We start from the raw sequence: 18601 nt of genomic DNA on the forward strand, positions 1-18601 counted from the left end.
AGTCCACAAAGCTCATCACTAAGCTAAAGACCCTAGGACTAAACACCTCCCTCCGCAACTGGACCCTGGACTTCCTGACGGGCCGCCCCCAGGTGGTGAGGGTAGGCAGCAACACATCTGCCACGCTGATCCTCAACAACGGGGCCCCTCAGGGGTGCGTGCTTACTCCTGTACTCCCTGTTCACCCACAACTGCATGGCCAAGCATGACTCCAACGCCATCATTAAGTTTGTCTGCAGACCGAACAACAAAACAACACAAAAGAAGAACAATTCTGGAGACTGAATAATAAAACAACACAAAAGAAGGACATTTTTGCAGACTTTAGCCTTTTTTGGGCTAGGAAACACAAAGGTCATGAACCCTAGTCTGTCAGGAAGGAGCTCTCCCATTGGCCTGTTTTTCCCCCCCTAACAATCTTTATGTGTCTATGACCCCACACTGGGCCTGCGTTCCAAATGGCATCCTATTCCCTACATAGTGCACTACCATATGGGCCCTGGTCAACAGTAGTTCCCTATATAGGGAATAGGGTGCCATTTTGAACAGACTCATAGTCACACGGCTCAATTTGACAATGGAGGAGATGGTTAGGTCAGGTGCACTACCAGGAAGACAAACAAGGACTTGGGAAATCCACAGATTCAACAGTACTGTACATGTCCCTTCCTATAGAAGAGACAATGCTATCTCCCCATGGATCAGCATCTGACTTAGAATATGTGGACAACTACAAATACCTAGGTCTCTGGTTAGACTGTAAACTCTCCTTCCAGACTCATAGTAAACATCTCCAATCCACAATTAAATCCATAATCGGCTTCCTACTTCCCAACAAAGCATCATTCACTCATGCTGCCAAACATACCCTCGTAAAACTGACTATCCTACCGATCCTCGACTTCGGCGATATCATTTACAAAATAGCCTCCAACACTCTACTCAGCAAAATGGATGCAGTCTATCACAGTACCATCCGTTTTGTCACCCTGGCCCCATATACTACCCACCACTGCGACCTGTATGCTCTCATTGGCTGGCCCTCGCCTCATATTCGTTGCCAAACCCACTGGCTCCAGGTCATCTATAAGTCTCTGCTAGGTTAAGCCCCGCCTTATCTCAGCTCACTGGTCACCATAACAGCACCCACCTGTAGCACACGCTCCAGCAGGCATATTTCACTGGTCACCCCCAAAGCCAATTCCTCCTTTGGTCGTCTTTTCTTCCAGTTCTCTGCTGCCAATGACTGGAACGAATTGCAAAAATCACTGAAGCTGGAGACTCATATCTCCCTCACTAACTTTAAGCATCAGCTGTCAGAGCAGCTCACAGATCATTGCACCTGTACATAGCCCATCTGTAAATAGCTCAACCAACTACCTGATCCCCATATTGTTATTTATTTTTTGGCTCCTTTGCAACCCAGTCTCTCTACTTGCACATTCATCTTCTGCACATCTATCACTCCAGTGTTTAATTGGTAAATTGTAATTACTTCGCCACTACGGCCTATTTATTGCCTTACCTCCCTTATCTTACCTCATTTGCACACACTGTATATAGATTTTTTCTATTGTGTTATTGACTGTATGTTTGTTTATTCCATGTGTAACTCTGTGTTGTTGTTTGTGTCGCACTGCTTTGCTTTATCTTGGCCAGGTCGCAGTTGTAAATGAGAACTTGTTCTCAACTGGCCTACCTGGTTAAATAAAGGTTAAATAAATACAAATAAAAAATAATAAAAATGGGGGAATTTGTCCCCACATTTATCAGTCTGGCTCCCTACTGGCTCCTTTCTCTCTTGTCTCTTCTCAGGGAAGGACTAGGACCATACATTGTCCCGGGCATTGCTAATGCATCGTCAACATTTTTCCTAGAGGCCCCCACATCAGTCCATTTTTGCTTGAGGCAACCATTATTAGCCCAATAATGATCATTCTGCACCAAAAAACTCATTAAGACAGACACACTGAGCTAAATATGGACTAGCCCATCTGGCTTTTTTCTGAACTGCCCTATGGTCAGTCCGTTTCTGCTGTACACCAAATACACAGGCGGCTGGTGGCACCTTAATTGGGGAGAATGGGCTCATAGTAATGGCTGGAAAATATTAAATGGAGTGGTATCAAATACATCAAACACATTGTTTCCATTTGATTCATATCATTCCATTTACTCCATTCCAACCGTTATTATGAGCCGTTCTCCCATCAACAGCCTCCTGTGACCAAATACCTTCCTCACTCATACAGCTGTAAAGCTCTCTACTGGACCTTTTGGTACTTTGGGTAATTAGAATCATTGGGGTATTGAGACGTTCTTGTCATCATGAGTACAGAGCCTGGTGTCTGTGGAAGGAGAGAGAAAGGCAGTATCATTTATCAGTGGAAAAGTCCAACCTCTCAATAAATTCACAATGGTCTTGTATTTCTCATAAGATAAAACACATGAAAGATGTTGAACCAAAGAGTCTGTTCTTGGATCAGCTCTCCTTACCTTTAATCAGTAAAACAAACAACAGAAAAACAAGTGTGGAATATATGTGTTTTTCTCACAGTAAAGACACCCCAAAGAATACATCAGCTAACAATAATCATGTTTTCATATATTTCATTGGAGTTTTTCCTTTTTTAGTGCAAGACAGAACAAAACATGCCTCCTGGTGGCAGACAAGCAGACACACATCCATAAAGACTAATAACAGTTCTACGGTTAGTTGGGGTCCTTTCACACACCACATCATTGGGTGCATCATGTCAGACCTATATAGGCTGTCGGAGATGCACCCAGAAAAAGAAAATATACAAATAATAATTCACCTGCTCACACCTAAGTGGCCCTGTTTGAATATCTGATTTTGTGATGGCATTATGCATAATATGAATACAGAGAATACATTTCCTTGCCAACAAAAGTAGTTTTACACTGTTTACAGTTATTCTCCTAAATCCAATGACATGGGGATTTTTTAAATGTTTATTTCATGTTGAATTCGCCTTAGTTGACAACTCAACCAAATGTAAATCAAAACTAGACGTTGACTGATGTCTGTGACCAGTGGGGTATTTCAATAGTGAAAATAGGCTTATTCTCCTCCTCTCTTCTCCTTCATCTGCTGCGCTGGTCTAAAAAGACAAGATTAGTGAAATCATTATGGATGACTGATTTCAGCAGAATGAATAATCATACCTTGGTGGGTGCTTATTCGTTCTGTTTCACACATGTACAAGTGTTTATTATACACTGCTCAAAAAAATAAAGGGAACACTTAAACAACACAATGTAACTCTAAGTCAATCACACTTCTGTGAAATCAAACTGTCCACTTAGGAAGCAACACTGATTGACAATAAATTTCACATGCTGTTGTGCAAATGGAATAGACAAAAGGTGGAAATTATAGGCAATTAGCAAGACACCCCCAATAAAGGAATGGTTCTGCAGGTGGTGACCACAGACCACTTCTCAGTTCCTATGCTTCCTGGCTGATGTTTTGGTCACTTTTGAATGCTGGCGGTGCTTTCACTCTAGTGGTAGCATGAGATAGAGTCTACAACCCACACAAGTGGCTCAGGTAGTGCAGTTCATCCAGGATGGCACATCAATGCGAGCTGTGGCAAAAAGGTTTGCTGTGTCTGTCAGCGTAGTGTCCAGAGCATGGAGGCGCTACCAGGAGACAGGCCAGTACATCAGGAGACGTGGAGGAGGCCGTAGGAGGGCAACAACCCAGCAGCAGGACTGCTACCTCCGCCTTTGTGCAAGGAGGTGCACTGCCAGAGCCCTGCAAAATGACCTCCAGCAGGCCACAAATGTGCATGTGTCTGCTCAAATGGTCAGAAACAGACTCCATGAGGGTGGTATGAGGGCCCGACGTCCACAGGTGGGGGTTGTGCTTACAGCCCAACACAGCGCAGGACGTTTGGCTTTTGCCAGAGAACACCAAGATTGGCAAATTCACCACTGGCGCCCTGTGCTCTTCACAGATGAAAGCAGGTTCACACTGAGCACATGAGCACATGTGACAGGCGTGACAGAGTCTGGAGACGCCGTGGAGAACGTTCTGCTGCCTGCAACATCCTCCAGCATGACCGGTTTGGCGGTGGGTCAGTCATGGTGTGGGGTGGCATTTCTTTGTGGGGCCGCACAGGCCTCCATGTGCTCGCCAGAGGTAGCCTGACTGCCATTAGGTACCGAGATGAGATCCTCAGACCCCTTGTGAGACCATATGCTGACACATGCACATTTCCCCCCTCATCAATCTACACACAATACCCCATAATGACAATGTATTACTAATAAAAAACTGAAATATTACATTTACATAACTATTCAGACCCTTTACTCAGTACTTTGTTGAAGCACCTTTGGTAGTAATTACAGCCTCGAGTCTTCTTGGGTATGATGCTACAAGCTTGGCACACCTGTATTTGGGAAGTTTCTCCCATTCTTCTCTGCAGATCCTCTCAAGCTCTGACAGGTTGGATGGGGAGCTTCACTGCACAGCTATTTTCAGGTCTCTCTAGAGATGTTAGATCGGGTTCAAGTCTGGGCTCTGGCTGGGCCACTCAAGCACATTTAGAGACTTGTCCCGAAGCACCCCCTACGTTGCCATGGTTGTGTGCTTATGGTCGTTGTACTGTTGGAAGGTGAACCTTCGCCCCCAGTCTGAGGTCATGAACACTCTGGAGCACGTTTTCATCAAGGAAAACCTGTTCAACTTTCCCTCGATCCTGACGAGTCTGATGGTGCCACCACCGTGCTTCACCGTAGGGATGGTGCCAGGTTTCCTCCAGATGTAACACTTGGCATTCAGGCCAAAGAGTTTAATCTTGGTTTCATCAGACCAGAGAATCTTGTCTAGTATCACTGCTCTTGCTAGTATCACTGCTCTTGTTAGTATCACTGCTCTTGCTAGTATCACTGCTCTTGTTAGTATCACATTTTGACGGAAAGGAAATATAACCAATTTTCAGTGCGGCCCTACAGACCTCGTTTTATACCAGGTCAAAATTAGTTCGACACCCCTGGGGAATATGGGGATTTATTTTAAATAAAACACTTGTGCTGTACACTTCTGTGGTTAAGATGTATTCTAGGGTTCTTTTCATATACCTACTGAGTGTGGTGGTGATATGAGTGGGCTTTTCAGTACGAAATGATCAGGTACATATCTAATACTCATAAATCATCTGATATAGGACTGCAATTATTTTCTTCATAAACCCAACCTCAAATTTGTACCTCAAACAGACCATTTAAAAAATGCTTGTTATTTCTTCAGAGTATGACATCATACTCCTGAGGAGGATGAGCTGGCCAATCTACTCGTATGAATATTTTGAATGACTGGTATATGCGCACACAATTCTGTTGTTGGTGTACGAGTACGACCACACCATTCCAATACAGAAAAGCTGCTTTTTGACGTACTTAATTACCCTTTTTTGGACAGAAAACTATTTCAATCATAAAATAGGTTTCCATCCAACCTTTTTATGCGAGTAAAGTACATAGAACATGTCACAACAGGCCTGATGGAAACAGCACCTTTTTCAGGTAACTTTCCAAATGTCAACAAAACAAAATATGGTAGACGAGGTGGGATCTTTTTGTGACTGTAAAATTAATGATGTGAGAAATGGTGGTGGGAATGCCTTTTATGCGCAAATATTGATATAATAACCATCATATCGAAGTAAACCTGGAGTCACTTGATGATATTGTGTGGTCCTCCCACTATGACTCGGGAAAGCATACAGTTTATTAGGATACAGATGAAATAAGTTATGATGAGCTTCACAGGGTGGTGAAAGTGCACGGTGATGAGATTGATGCTCCGTTCTAATAAATCGATGGTCTTATTCTGGAGACATGATGATCGATGCTTGGCTGCCGTTTGATAAACACAAATAATCTTGCGTTTATCCATAATAAACTCATTAATCTTGCGTTTATCCATAATAAACTCATGGCTAAACCCGCAATTTATCTGCGAGCCGTTGGCTAGAGCGCATGTGCAAAGACCAGAGTGGGCACATTTGCTATATCAAGTTTTGTGAGAAAAAAAAACGTCAGCAGAGTTGAAAATGCGATGGAAAATCCTTTCACCTGTCTTTTTTTAACCCCTTATTTTTGTTGGCTGTAAGAAATACCATTGTAATAACACAAGCATATTGCTATTACATTGTTATAACTAACTTCTTTCTTAAACAAGGTTCTCTCACATACTCACAAGCAGAAACTGAGACACACACACACCAGAGACAGATGGCTGACACAGAACATTCATAAACACTGATAAGGCAGGGAAGGCCTTGAGCAAGAGTGCTTGGTACGGCTTCCCACGAGATAATGAGACACACACATAACCAAGGACTGAGGGCTGACGTAAATCTTTCATAAACACAGATAAGACAGGAACATCAACGCACACACAAAAACTCCTCTTCAGTCTGAACATTTTTGAAGACAAAGAACTCTACTCAGAGCCAATGGGACAGTGATACTAGCCTGAAGGAGACCTCACCCAACTCATCAGAACCAACCAGAGGACCAGAACTTCCAGACTCAACCTACTTTCTGTGCTGTATAAAATGACTATGTTTTTCTGTTATCTGGGCTCTGTCTGCAGGTTCCTTACGAGCCGAATGAACGAGTCCATGCATGTTTGTATCAGATATCTTTACCTCTGAATAAAACTGCTTTTTATTATACGAATATCCACCCTGTCCAGAGTCTCTACTTCGTCTCAGTTCTCCAGTAAACTTGTGTCATCAACATGGCACAAAACGACCTTTTTACTTCCATTCATTTGAATGGGTTACCTTCAGACCGTGACACTTGTGGGGGTTGTAGAGCAAAACGGAGAACACCATTGTGTTCGTGTGAGTCCCATATTAGTTTGACATAGGCAGATGCAGTAGGTTGACATTTTGATCGTTTTTTTTATTATGTTACATAGACTCAAGGATTATAGATTGTATTCTTTATTCGGTACATGGGAATGTAACCGCAAAAGTTATTTTTATGTGCACTACCTCATCACGCACAGCCTTTCATTATTTTATGCATATTTTAGAATATTAACATGAACATCTGTCCCCAATTGGATGGGAACCTAGCTATTGTAAGTCATTATGTCATATTTCATAGAAATCTGGAAACACTGGACAGTTACTTAAGACTATAGTTCTCAACTATCACTCAGAAGTATTAGAAACAAACACCCAATTCATCACAAAATAATGGATAACTACAATATAAACAATGACAGAAACACCCAATTCATCACTAAATAACTGTAAACTATAATATAAACATGGCAGAAACACCCACAGAAGAAAAGAAAGACAGTTTCTTGGGAATAGTTTTATTGCAATGTTGATGGAACCTCATTCTTTTAATTTCCTCCATCCATAAACTTTCTCATAAAATATCTCTATGTAGAAGTGCCATGATTTCAGACAGTCAGTCACCAGTAAAAACAGCCACCATAGTGAACACACCAACTCTTCCTCCTGTATCATACAATCCAATGCATTTATTGACTTAATTGAACTCAACTGACACAACTAACTTATCAATCAAAGCTTAATTTGCATTTTCAACTAGCTTTTTTGTCCATTCTTGTAGCTTGATCATTAACAAAGGAAATAATGTAAGTCACACTCTTTGTTACCTGGAGAATGGAGCTGGCGCATGGCCACGGAAACACAAGTCAGCTCATAGTGCAGTCCAGACAGCAACACAAGTCAGCTCATAGTGCAGTCCAGACAGCAACACAAGTCAGTTCATAGTGCAGTCCAGACAGCAACACAAGTCAGTTCATAGTGCAGTCCAGACAGCAACACAAGTCAGTTCATAGTGCAGTCCAGACAGCAACACAAGTCAGTTCATAGTGCAGCCCAGACAGCAACACAAGTCAGTTCATAGTGCAGTCCAGACAGCAACACAAGTCAGTTCATAGTGCAGTCCAGACAGCAACACAAGTCAGTTCATAGTGCAGTCCAGACAGCAACACAAGTCAGTTCATAGTGCAGTCCAGACAGCAACACAAGTCAGTTCATAGTGCAGTCCAGACAGCAACACAAGTCAGTTCATAGTGCAGTCCAGACAGCAACACAAGTCAGTTCATAGTGCAGTCCAGACAGCAACTCCTAACACATTTTGAAATCAGTAATTTGTGAAAAGAAACAACTTCCACAGAGCAATGTCTTGAAAGTATACTTATTCTCAAATGTCTTTGAGGACATTCTTAAATAGCATATTCCTATAAAATCTTATTAATTTGCCATTCTTTATGTCCAAACCAGCTTTTTAGTGTAGTAATGTTATTTATGCTGGCTCAGGCAACATTAAACTGACCAGAGGTAGGCTAAGTAGTTTCACTTCCTGGTTGATACCTGTCATGTGATGTCACCTAATTCAGGGTCATATTCATTAGGGAACACCATAGTGAAATATTATAAAACATTAACAGAAATTGAAAACAAGTCCAGGTAGTCCCTTCACGTTTCAGTCTTTTCTCCCATTTGGTGTCTAATGAACACAACTCAGGAGACTCACTGGCATTCAAAGGTCTTTTGAGACCTGATGTGGCATTTCTCTCCAACTGAAATCACACAAATATGCTTTAACAATTCACAGTCGTGACTCAACTCCAACGTTGTTATAAAACAGTGCTCTGTACAAACATATTACAGTTAAGGCATAAGGTTTTTCAAAAGCTTTGACGAGAGATGTTCTTGTCAGTTTATTTTATACTCTCCCAGAAAACACATCTCTTCACATGTCATCAAGGTTTTGTAACAACGCCACTATTTCTCATTCTGTGAATGGAAAAGACGTCAAAATGATACAGGAGAGACACACCGGTTGTGCGTTGGTATAATTAGGGGCAAAGTGAAGAATGCAGAGGAGACAGTTCAGTTAGCTGCCTGCCACATTCAATACATCAGAAACGTAGAAATAAAATTAACAGAATGGGTCGACCTCGTTAAAATCGTTGACTGTCAGCAATACTGTACATGTGTTGAGTCGGTACTGTGCAGTATGCTACGTTAGGACCTAACACAAAATCCATATCTAGTTTGGTCATCAACGTCTTACGAAATACTTACGTGTCCATTCTAATCATTGTATTTCTATGCCTTATCTTTTCCTCCTCCAGCCAAAACTCTATACTAGCTCACTCTTATCTGTACCATGGCATTTAGTCCACTGCACACACTTTGATTTGTAGCGCTCTAGCATTAGCATTCTTCCAGCTTCACCACACAGACAACTCATTGGCTACGTTTAGACAGGCAGCCAAATTCTAATATGTTTCACTCATGTCTTTTGACCAGATCAGCTCTGAAAAAGATCTGATTGGTCCAAAGAGCAATTAGTGAAAAACAGATCAGAATTGGGCTGCCTGTCTAAATGCACTACACCCTCTCTTCCACTAGTACTTCAGAGCCACCACACATAACGCATGACACCAGAGCATTACACTCAAATAGCTGTGTGTCAAATCAGTTTAAAAGCCTGGTGAATAAAAACTCTTTATTATATATATATATATATATATATATTTATCTATACACATGTAAATTAACAATATTCATTTTCAATAAATACTCTGGTGGCTGTGTGATCACTCACGTACGTCATCATAATACCCTTTAAAAGTCCTTTCTGAAAATAAAATGGAAAGTAGGTAAGCGCCAGATGAGACATTTTTTTTGTAAATTGCATAGAAAAATGAGTGAAGCATAAACCACTTTATCAGTTCACTTGGTTGAGGCAGGGAACGGTAGGAGGCTTTTCAAAAAGCAGCAGTAACAGCAGCCTGGAAATACGTCCGCCAATATGAACTAGGGCACGGGGACTCCCTCTATAGGTCACATGATGTCGACTCCACCATCTCAGAGAGAGGACAGATTTAAAGTAGCCATCGGTGTGGTATTATGTGTTTCAATAGCCCACAACACACATCTGATTATGCCCTGCCTTCAAATATCAACCTTCACCAAGACGTCATCCGACTAAGCCGTCAGAACTTGCATCATGGCAGATCATTGACCATCAATCTTCTGTTGAGCCCACCCTTGATGATGTCATACCTCAAGACCTTATGGAGTTCCATCTTTTCAGGATTGCTTGCTCACTCTGTAGCTCGGTCAATCTCAAATCAGGCCTCAATTCATTGAGACAAATTAAAATGCAATATCAAACGTTGTACTTAAATCTTAGACTGCTGCACCCTGGGGGGGATGGGGGGGATTCCCAACTGAAAAGTGGAAAGCGTTTTCAACATGGTGGAAAGAGGAGGAAAGGTAGCTTCAGAAACAGGAAGCTGAATGGAGAAAGAGTGTGGAAGAGAAAACAACCAGAGAGAAAGTGCTGTTGATCCCAGCTGATGTAAAGTCCAGAAAGGCAGGCTGGGAAAACTGTCAGTCGGTGGCTTTGTTCTTCGTCTATCCCTCCCTCCTTCCATCGTTCTCTCCCTTTCGGCAGAGAATACTGGTAGGTACATCCTTGGCATCATTGGTCAGTTCATCTCCCCCTCCATGAGTGAGTCTCTAGGGCAGTGCCAATCAAAGTCCCCTCTGCCAGCGGGCGGGTATCACCGGAACTCATAGATGGGCATACTGTGTTCCCGGACGTGGGTGAGGTTTAACGACTGGTACCTGAAAGAGAACAAGGGGACCAAGAATGAGCAGCTAGCCAGTAACCACATCCCTGTATGTTCACATCAGATCAGCATGCAAAACAACAACTGGTACAGAACCTAACTATCTATCTACTAAAGATGTATTAACATGACCTAGTATGCTTAGTACTAGCAACTATCAAAATATGTAATCAATCTGAATATCCCAAAGAGCCAAACTGTACAGTGCATCTATCAGATTTGAACAAGCCATCTAAAATATTGACACTCCACAGTGTGTCTGCATCCCAAATTGCACCCTATATAGTGCACTACTTTGACCAGGGCCCATAGGGTACCATTTGGAACACAAACTGTGTACCATTCAGAGCTTCTGTGGTAGTAGTAGCCCTCGATGGTGGCTGTGGACTTCTGGAAGCAGATATAGTAGAAACCAGCGAAGGACGCCCCGCTGATGTCTTTAATGGTGTGGTCCGGGACCAGGAACTGCTCCTGTAAGGTAGAGAACAAGAAACAAACAGTCACTAGATGGCCATGTTAGAAAGGACAAAAGAGACAGCGGAAGGGTTCAAGTACATACAGGGAGAGAGAAAGAGAGATCAATGGAATGTCAGGTGATATTGGACTCACCTTCCACCTCATAAAGACAAAGTCACTGTTCTTCAGCTCTTCGTAATCAAAGTCGTCCAAGTTGAAGCTCTTTGCATACTGATAAAAAGCCTGAAACTTACCCTGGAAAGAAACAAAACAAGTGTTGTTTTAGTTGTACTTTTTCCTCAAAGACAATTAAAAACAGAAGTACTACGCTGCATCCAAGAAGTGTTTGTTAAAAAGAAGAACACCAGACAAATGACTACGCTTTAATGGGAATATGAAATGAAAGACATCGAGAGCTTCAAATAAATACCCAGTGCTTGCGGTCCACATCTTCGTCTGCATCCCACTTCCTGGTTAAAAAGGGCCTCTTTCTACTGATGATCTCTCCTGCGAAGAACGTGGTGAGAGTGGGATACTCCTGCGAGGAACAGAAACAGAGCGTGGTGAGAGTGGGATACTCCTGCGAGGATCAGAAACAGAGCGTGGTGAGAGTGGGATACTCCTGCGAGGATCAGAAACAGAGCGTGGTGAGAGTGGGATACTCCTGCGAGGATCAGAAACAGAGCGTGGTAAGAGTGGGATACTCCTGCGAGGATCAGAAACAGAACGTGGTGAGAGTGGGATACTCCTGCGAGGATCAGAAACAGAACGTGGTGAGAGTGGGATACTCCTGCGAGGATCAGAAACAGAACGTGGTGAGAGTGGGATACTCCTGCGAGGATCAGAAACAGAGCGTGGTGAGAGTGGGATACTCCTGCGAGGATCAGAAACAGAACGTGGTGAGAGTGGGATACTCCTGCGAGGATCAGAAACAGAACGTGGTGAGAGTGGGATACTCCTGCGAGGATCAGAAACAGAACGTGGTGAGAGTGGGATACTCCTGCGAGGATCAGAAACAGAGCGTGGTGAGAGTGGGATACTCCTGCGAGGATCAGAAACAGAACGTGGTGAGAGTGGGATACTCCTGCGAGGATCAGAAACAGAACGTGGTGAGAGTGGGATACTCCTGCGAGGATCAGAAACAGAACGTGGTGAGAGTGGGATACTCCTGCGAGGATCAGAAACAGAACGTGGTGAGAGTGGGATACTCCTGCGAGGATCAGAAACAGAACGTGGTGAGAGTGGGATACTCCTGCGAGGATCAGAAACAGAACATGGTGAGAGTGGGATACTCCTGCGAGGAACAGAAACACAGTAGCTAATCTTTTTGTTTATTGAACAAGTTCAGGTAAGACAATTGCCGTTTAATTTGGTTCCTAGAGAATTAGAGACTACGACCATGTTTCCTTCTCCGTAAGGACTTTCACTAACAAAAGAGTGTTTTAGTTATACACGGCACACTCACTTTATTTTTTTTATTTAACTAGGCAAGTCAGTTAAGAACAAATTCTTATTTACAATGACGGCCTACCCCGGCCAAACCCTAACGATGCTGGGGCAATTGTGTGCCGCCCTATGGGACTCCCAATCACGGACGGTTGTGAAACAGCCTCTCTTACAGTCACACACATAAGTTGTCCAACAAAGTAGGTAAATATGACCAAATATTTTCTGGGTATAGACCTGAATACATGGATCTAGCTGTGCTCCCACTTACTATTATCATAATCTGACTCTACAGTCATGGTTACCAAGGTTCCTTTAGGAAGGGTTTTTGGCTAGAACACATGCTGGTGCAGTGACAAATTAAGTGTCACACACAAATAGCAATGCCTTTTTAATGCAGGGTCATTCATTAGGCAACAAACGGAAGAACAGAAAAACTAAAACTGGGACAGACAACCTCAACGTATTCTCTTTTTCCGTTGCAAAATAATTTGCTGTGCTGTGTCCGATTGAATACGACCCAACTCACTGTAACACTATGCTAAGGTGCCAGATCAGTGGTAGGTAGCACCTTGTTAAGTAAACTAAGTGCACCATTTCCCTGTGCACTCTCTTTGAGTCACTCACAACTAATTCTCTAGGAAAACAGGTGAACAGGGCCAGAGAAGGAATCTGTGTAATTTACAAGGAGAGAGTGGGAAGAGCCCTGATATTTAGTGTTGCCAGTGAGAGAAAGTGCACAGCGATCACATTTTGTACCAAACACCCTCTGAATTGTAGACATTGCTGTAAACAGACAATGCAGGCAGAGAGCTGCAGCACACAGGCCTGTTCTATGACTGTCTGTGTCTGTACCATTTTAGAGGCAGTCAGTCAGGCAGTCAGTCAATACATCCATGTAAGACTAAACATCCAAATACGGTATACAGTGCTCAGACAAGACACTTTTGCAACGTAACAGATAGGCCTTCATACTGGTGTTGCAAATTGGTCAATAGATGGCTCTGGCTTGTTGTTTAGCATGTTGTCATAATGCATGCCACTTTCACATTGGTTGGTTGTACCAGTATACATTTCAATTGGGACTGGTAAGCTGCATTGCACTTGGCTTACACTGACCCCTGCCCTGAAGTTCCCAAAAGGGGCTTAAAGACCCATGACAACATAATCACTCATTGCATGTGAGGGGTAAGGTAGAAATACACTGTATCTGACCCAGTTCTGCTCCACTTTACCTCAGTTAGGCCTTTGATCTTCAGGTAACCACACAGATAAGAGTCCTCCATGGTCACATGCTGCAGGAGACAAACAATCGCACAATGAGTGGTATTCAAGTGCAGTGGTCACAATGTCGGTTTGTGTATGTACAAACCGTCACCGTCAGGTGCCGTCACAAATGACAACCAAGCTATTAACGAGTTCAGATATTTTCTGCGGTTTTGTCAAATGAATGAGCAGGCCTATTCAATAGTCAGCTGTCTGTCAATCTGGGCAAACACCAATGAAAATGTTGAATGCTAGCCACCTATGTAATTTAGCAGCTAGGCCATATGTTAACATAAATCATGCATGTGTATGCCTTTATTCATGTAACCAAATGTTTGCATAAACGAATGTTCATCTCAATGCCAGTTAGCTGGCTGTTCTCTCTTGACAACCCTAGGGGGCCCAAGAGGGCTTACTAACATTTACAGTCGATTTGAATGGGCCATCTAGCTGCTAACTACAGATTACTTGCTGTCAAGCTTGTTAAACTAGTTTGTTTGCTAACTAGCTAGTTCACCTGGCTAGTTTGTTTGCTAACTAGCTAGTTCACCTGGCTAGTTTGCTAAATCGGTTGCTTGTCAGTGGTGGTTGGCAGTCAGTAACGTTAGCAGCAGCGACAAGTCAACCTTACATGGTCAGCTAGTAAACATGCCATCCATTTTATCAAGCTTCTTAAAAGCAAGAGAATTTACCTGCAAAACGACCTCAACGTCATACGAGTTTCCTTTGCTCTTCTGATGTCCTCGAAACTGTGAACCGCTGTACAGCAGCGAAGTCGCTACCCCAGGCTGGTGCGTGTTGATCGGCGGGGGAGGGATAAGAGAGGCCGAGGATGTACGGGCCGCAGCGATGCTGCTGCAGCACTCCGCTCGAACAGGCATGATGAGCGCTAATGCGTGCGTATCCCCGACTGCAACAGTCATGAACCACAGACTGAGGAAGCTCTTAATATGGATAGGGGCTACTGACCAGCAGTATCTAGAAGCCTGACAATTTACTATACTCCTCCCCGGCACTAGGATAGCTCACTCTGGACGTGTACTGGCTTTAAGAGAACTTCAACGTTTCTTTAGACAACTCAGAATCACCCTATTTGATTGGCTGGACATGTGCACTCCTCCTTTGAACGGAAACGTAATTGGATAGTCTTTCGAGGTGCATTCTGGGACATGAAGTTGCACATTTGTACGCTACTTTCCACTAGAAAAATCCATATGAATGATCAGCGTTCTTGCAGTTTTGTACTAAGGTTGAAAACGTATATATTTGGGCGCTACTTTCTATTCGTTCTTAAATGTATTGTAGAATACAACGATTATAATTAAAACATAACAACATGTTTAGTTGAATGGTTTTGGTTGGGTAGTGTATCACGCACGCACCCACACACACAGTAGATGGCAGAGTTGTCCTAGAGAGTTGAAATATGAACCAGTTAGGAATAGGCAAACATTTCTGCATGTTTCTGGAAATGAACACAAGGGAAATAACACTGAGGATTCATTAAAATAATGAACTTCATTTTGACACAATTCAATGTTCTTATAACCAAGGTTCATGGAAATAAGTAAGTATGAAAATAAGGGCATTTGCTGTATGCCTGAGGCTTGTGAATCTGTGTTAGGATGGTTTCTTCTGCTATATTTCCTTTCCCCTCTTCTTAATCAATGGTGCTCATGTTGCATCTCATCCAGCTGATCCCTTACGTAGTCAATGTAGTTGTGAATCTCTGAGATGCGCTTGCGATTCCGCTTCACCTCTTCATCTTGTACCTGCACGGACAGGTGAATAAGAGACAAAACAACAACAAATGAAAACACTCCAAGGTTAGAATATTCTTCATGGTGGAAAACTGGAAACTGTCATACTGAGTGTTTGTGGCAATGCCTTGCCTTCCCCATAGAAATACAATGTATGTCATCCAATTTCAACGCATTCCCCATAGAAATACAATCTATGTCATCCTATTTCCATGCATTCCCCTGCCTACCGATTTCATCAGAGCACTCATCCAGCTGTTGCAGCGCGTCATCAGCTCGTCCTCACGGTTGTCGATCTTCAGCAGGTGGGTGTCGTGGGAGGAGCTGACTGCATTGATCACTGTGTCCTTGTCTACAAACAGCTGCATGGGGGGACAGACAGACACTGTGTAACACAGATGAATGATGCAGGGTGAAATTACCCCAAGACACTGATCTTGGGTCAGTTTTTCATTCTCAACATAATGGGTAATGTTAGGATTGAGGGAGGGAAAGCTGATCCGAAATCTGTACCTAGGGGAAACTTCACCATGGCACCAGTGGGATCAAGATACTGCTGAGTGCCACTGGGGAAAGTGTTGCTGAGGTGCTACAGATCTTAATTTGACCCTGCTTCTCACAACAAGAAAATAATCGTGCAAAAACAGGAAATATTCATTATAATGTGGATTATAATTAATATACATTTTTTGTTTTAGTTGACATTTTTTTGTTAGGGCAATTACAAACTTTAGAAGACCTTTTAAACCTTGAATACACTACAATTTGCATTTCCTGCTGCGCCGGTAAATTGTCTGTGACAACAGACTGATTAAATTAAGATAGCAGATCTGTAGTTTCAATAGCAGTGACAGTGGAAATGTTGTCAGAGAAGTGAGGGTGGAAAAGCAGTAAGAACAGAATACAGTTGGACTGTGCAGTGTGTTTGAGTGCAATATGGATGAGCATGTACACATACAATATTCAATCAAATTTTAATTGTCACATGCTTCGTAAATGACAGTGAAATGCTTCCCAACAATGCAGAATACAATATGATGAGTGTGGAAGTGTGTGTGTGGCAAATGTGTGCTTGTGTGGAAGTATTATGAGCAAGTGAGTGTGTTCAGTGCATTCGGAAAGTATTCAGACCCCTTGACTTTATCCATATTTTGTTATGTTACTTAATCCATTTTAGAATAAGGCTGTAATTAAAAAATCCTCATCAATCTACACGCGATACCCCATAATGACAAAGCAAACATTTAGCAAATGTATAAAAAATAAAACACAGAAATACCTATTTACATAAGTATTCAGACCCTTTAATATGAGACTCGAAATTGACCTCAGGTGCATCCTGTTTCCATTGATCATCCTTGAGATGTTTCTTCAACTTGATTGGAGTCCACCTGTGGTAAATTCAATTGATTGGACTTGATTTGGAAAGGCACATAACTGTCTATATAAGGTCCCACAGTTGACAGTGCATGTCACAGCAAAAACCAAGCCATGAGGTCAAAGTAATTGTCTGTAGAGCTCAGAGACAGGATTTTGTCGAGGCACAGATCTGGGGTGCGTACCAATTTTTTGGGGCAGCATTGAAGGTCCCCAAGAACAGAGCTGCCTCAATCATTTTTAAATGGAAGAAATTTGGAACCGCCAAGACTCTTTTTAGAGCTGGCCGCCTGGCCAAACTGAGCAATCAGGGGAGAATGGCCTTGGTCAGGGAGGTGACCAAGAACCCGATGGTCACTCTGGCAGAGCTCCAGAGTTTCTCTGTGGAGATGGGAGAACCTTCCAGAAGGACAACCATCTCTGCAGCACTCCATCAATCAGGCCTTTATGGTAAAGAGGCCAGACGGAAGCCACTCCTCAGTAAAAGGCACACGACAGCCCACTTGGAGTTTGCCAAAAGGCACCTAAAGGACTCTCAGACCATGAGAAACAAGAACTCTTTGACCTGAAAGCCAAGCATCATGTCTGGAGGAAACCTGGCACCATCCCTACAGTGAAACATGGTGGTGGAAGCATCATGCTGTGGGGATGTTTTTCAGCAGAAGGGACTAGTAGACTAGTCAGGTTTGAGGAAAAGATGAACGGAGCAAAGTACAGAGAGATCCTTGATGAAAACCTGCTCCAGTGCGCTAAGGACCTCAGACTGTCACGATCGACCATGGGAGAGAGAGAGGACCAAGGCGCAGCATGTAAAAAATACATCTTCTCTTTATTTAGGAGAAAACGAACGAAGCAAAACAACAAATAGACGACCGTGAAGCTATCACCGAAACAAAATGCAAACATGCAACCTAGACACAGACACAGACCTAGACAATGACCCGACAAAAACCTGATGCCTATGGCCGCCTAAAATATGGCTCCCAATCAGAGACAAATGAAAGACATCTGTCTCTAATTGAGAACCACTCAGGCAGCCATAGACATACCTAGAACATTCACTCAACCATAGACATACCTAGAAACACTCACTCAACACAAACCCATACTCTAAACCCAACACCCCCCTTTTCCATATAACCACCCAAAACGAGACAAAACACAAACATTCCCCATGTCACACCCTGACCTAACTAAAATAATAAAGAAAACAAAGAATACAAAGGCCAGGGCGTGACATAACCCCCCCCTTAAGGTGCGAACTCCGGGCGCACCAGCACACAGTCTAGGGGAGGGTCTGGGTGAGCTTCCTTCCACGGTGGTGGCTCCGGCACTGGTCGGGGTCCCCACCCCACCATAATCACTACCCGCCTCCGTAGCCTCCTCCCAATGGCCATCCTCCACCTTAACCCCACTGGATTAAGGGGCAGCACCGGACGAAGGGGCAGCACCGGACTAAGGGGCAGCACCGGACTAAGGGGCAGCACCGGACTAAGGGGCAGCACCGGACTAAAGGGCAGCACCAGGATAAGGGGCAGCACCAGGACAAGGGGCGGCAGCTCCGGACTGAGGGACGGCAGCTCCGGACTGAGGGACGGCAGCTCCGGACTGAGGGACG

The 18601-nt window shown here is 43.3% G+C and overlaps 1 protein-coding gene across 1 annotated transcript; it reads right to left on the bottom strand.

Annotated features, from left to right (window-relative positions):
• Positions 1 to 7520: 7520 nt before the first annotated feature.
• Positions 7521 to 15976, bottom strand: LOC129833836 (glucose-induced degradation protein 4 homolog). Its single transcript, XM_055898660.1, has 7 exons — positions 15837 to 15976; positions 14539 to 15618; positions 13816 to 13875; positions 11565 to 11672; positions 11288 to 11389; positions 11019 to 11149; positions 7521 to 10673 (listed from the first exon to the last, which is right to left on the bottom strand). Exons 2-7 carry the CDS (start codon positions 14767 to 14769, stop codon positions 10610 to 10612), a joined length of 696 nt encoding a protein of 231 aa, XP_055754635.1. The 5' UTR covers positions 14770 to 15618; positions 15837 to 15976; the 3' UTR covers positions 7521 to 10609.
• Between the last annotated feature and the right edge of the window lie 2625 nt (positions 15977 to 18601).

Source organism: Salvelinus fontinalis, chromosome 34 (genome assembly GCF_029448725.1).
Source record: "Salvelinus fontinalis isolate EN_2023a chromosome 34, ASM2944872v1, whole genome shotgun sequence".
Lineage (NCBI taxonomy): Eukaryota > Metazoa > Chordata > Actinopteri > Salmoniformes > Salmonidae > Salvelinus > Salvelinus fontinalis.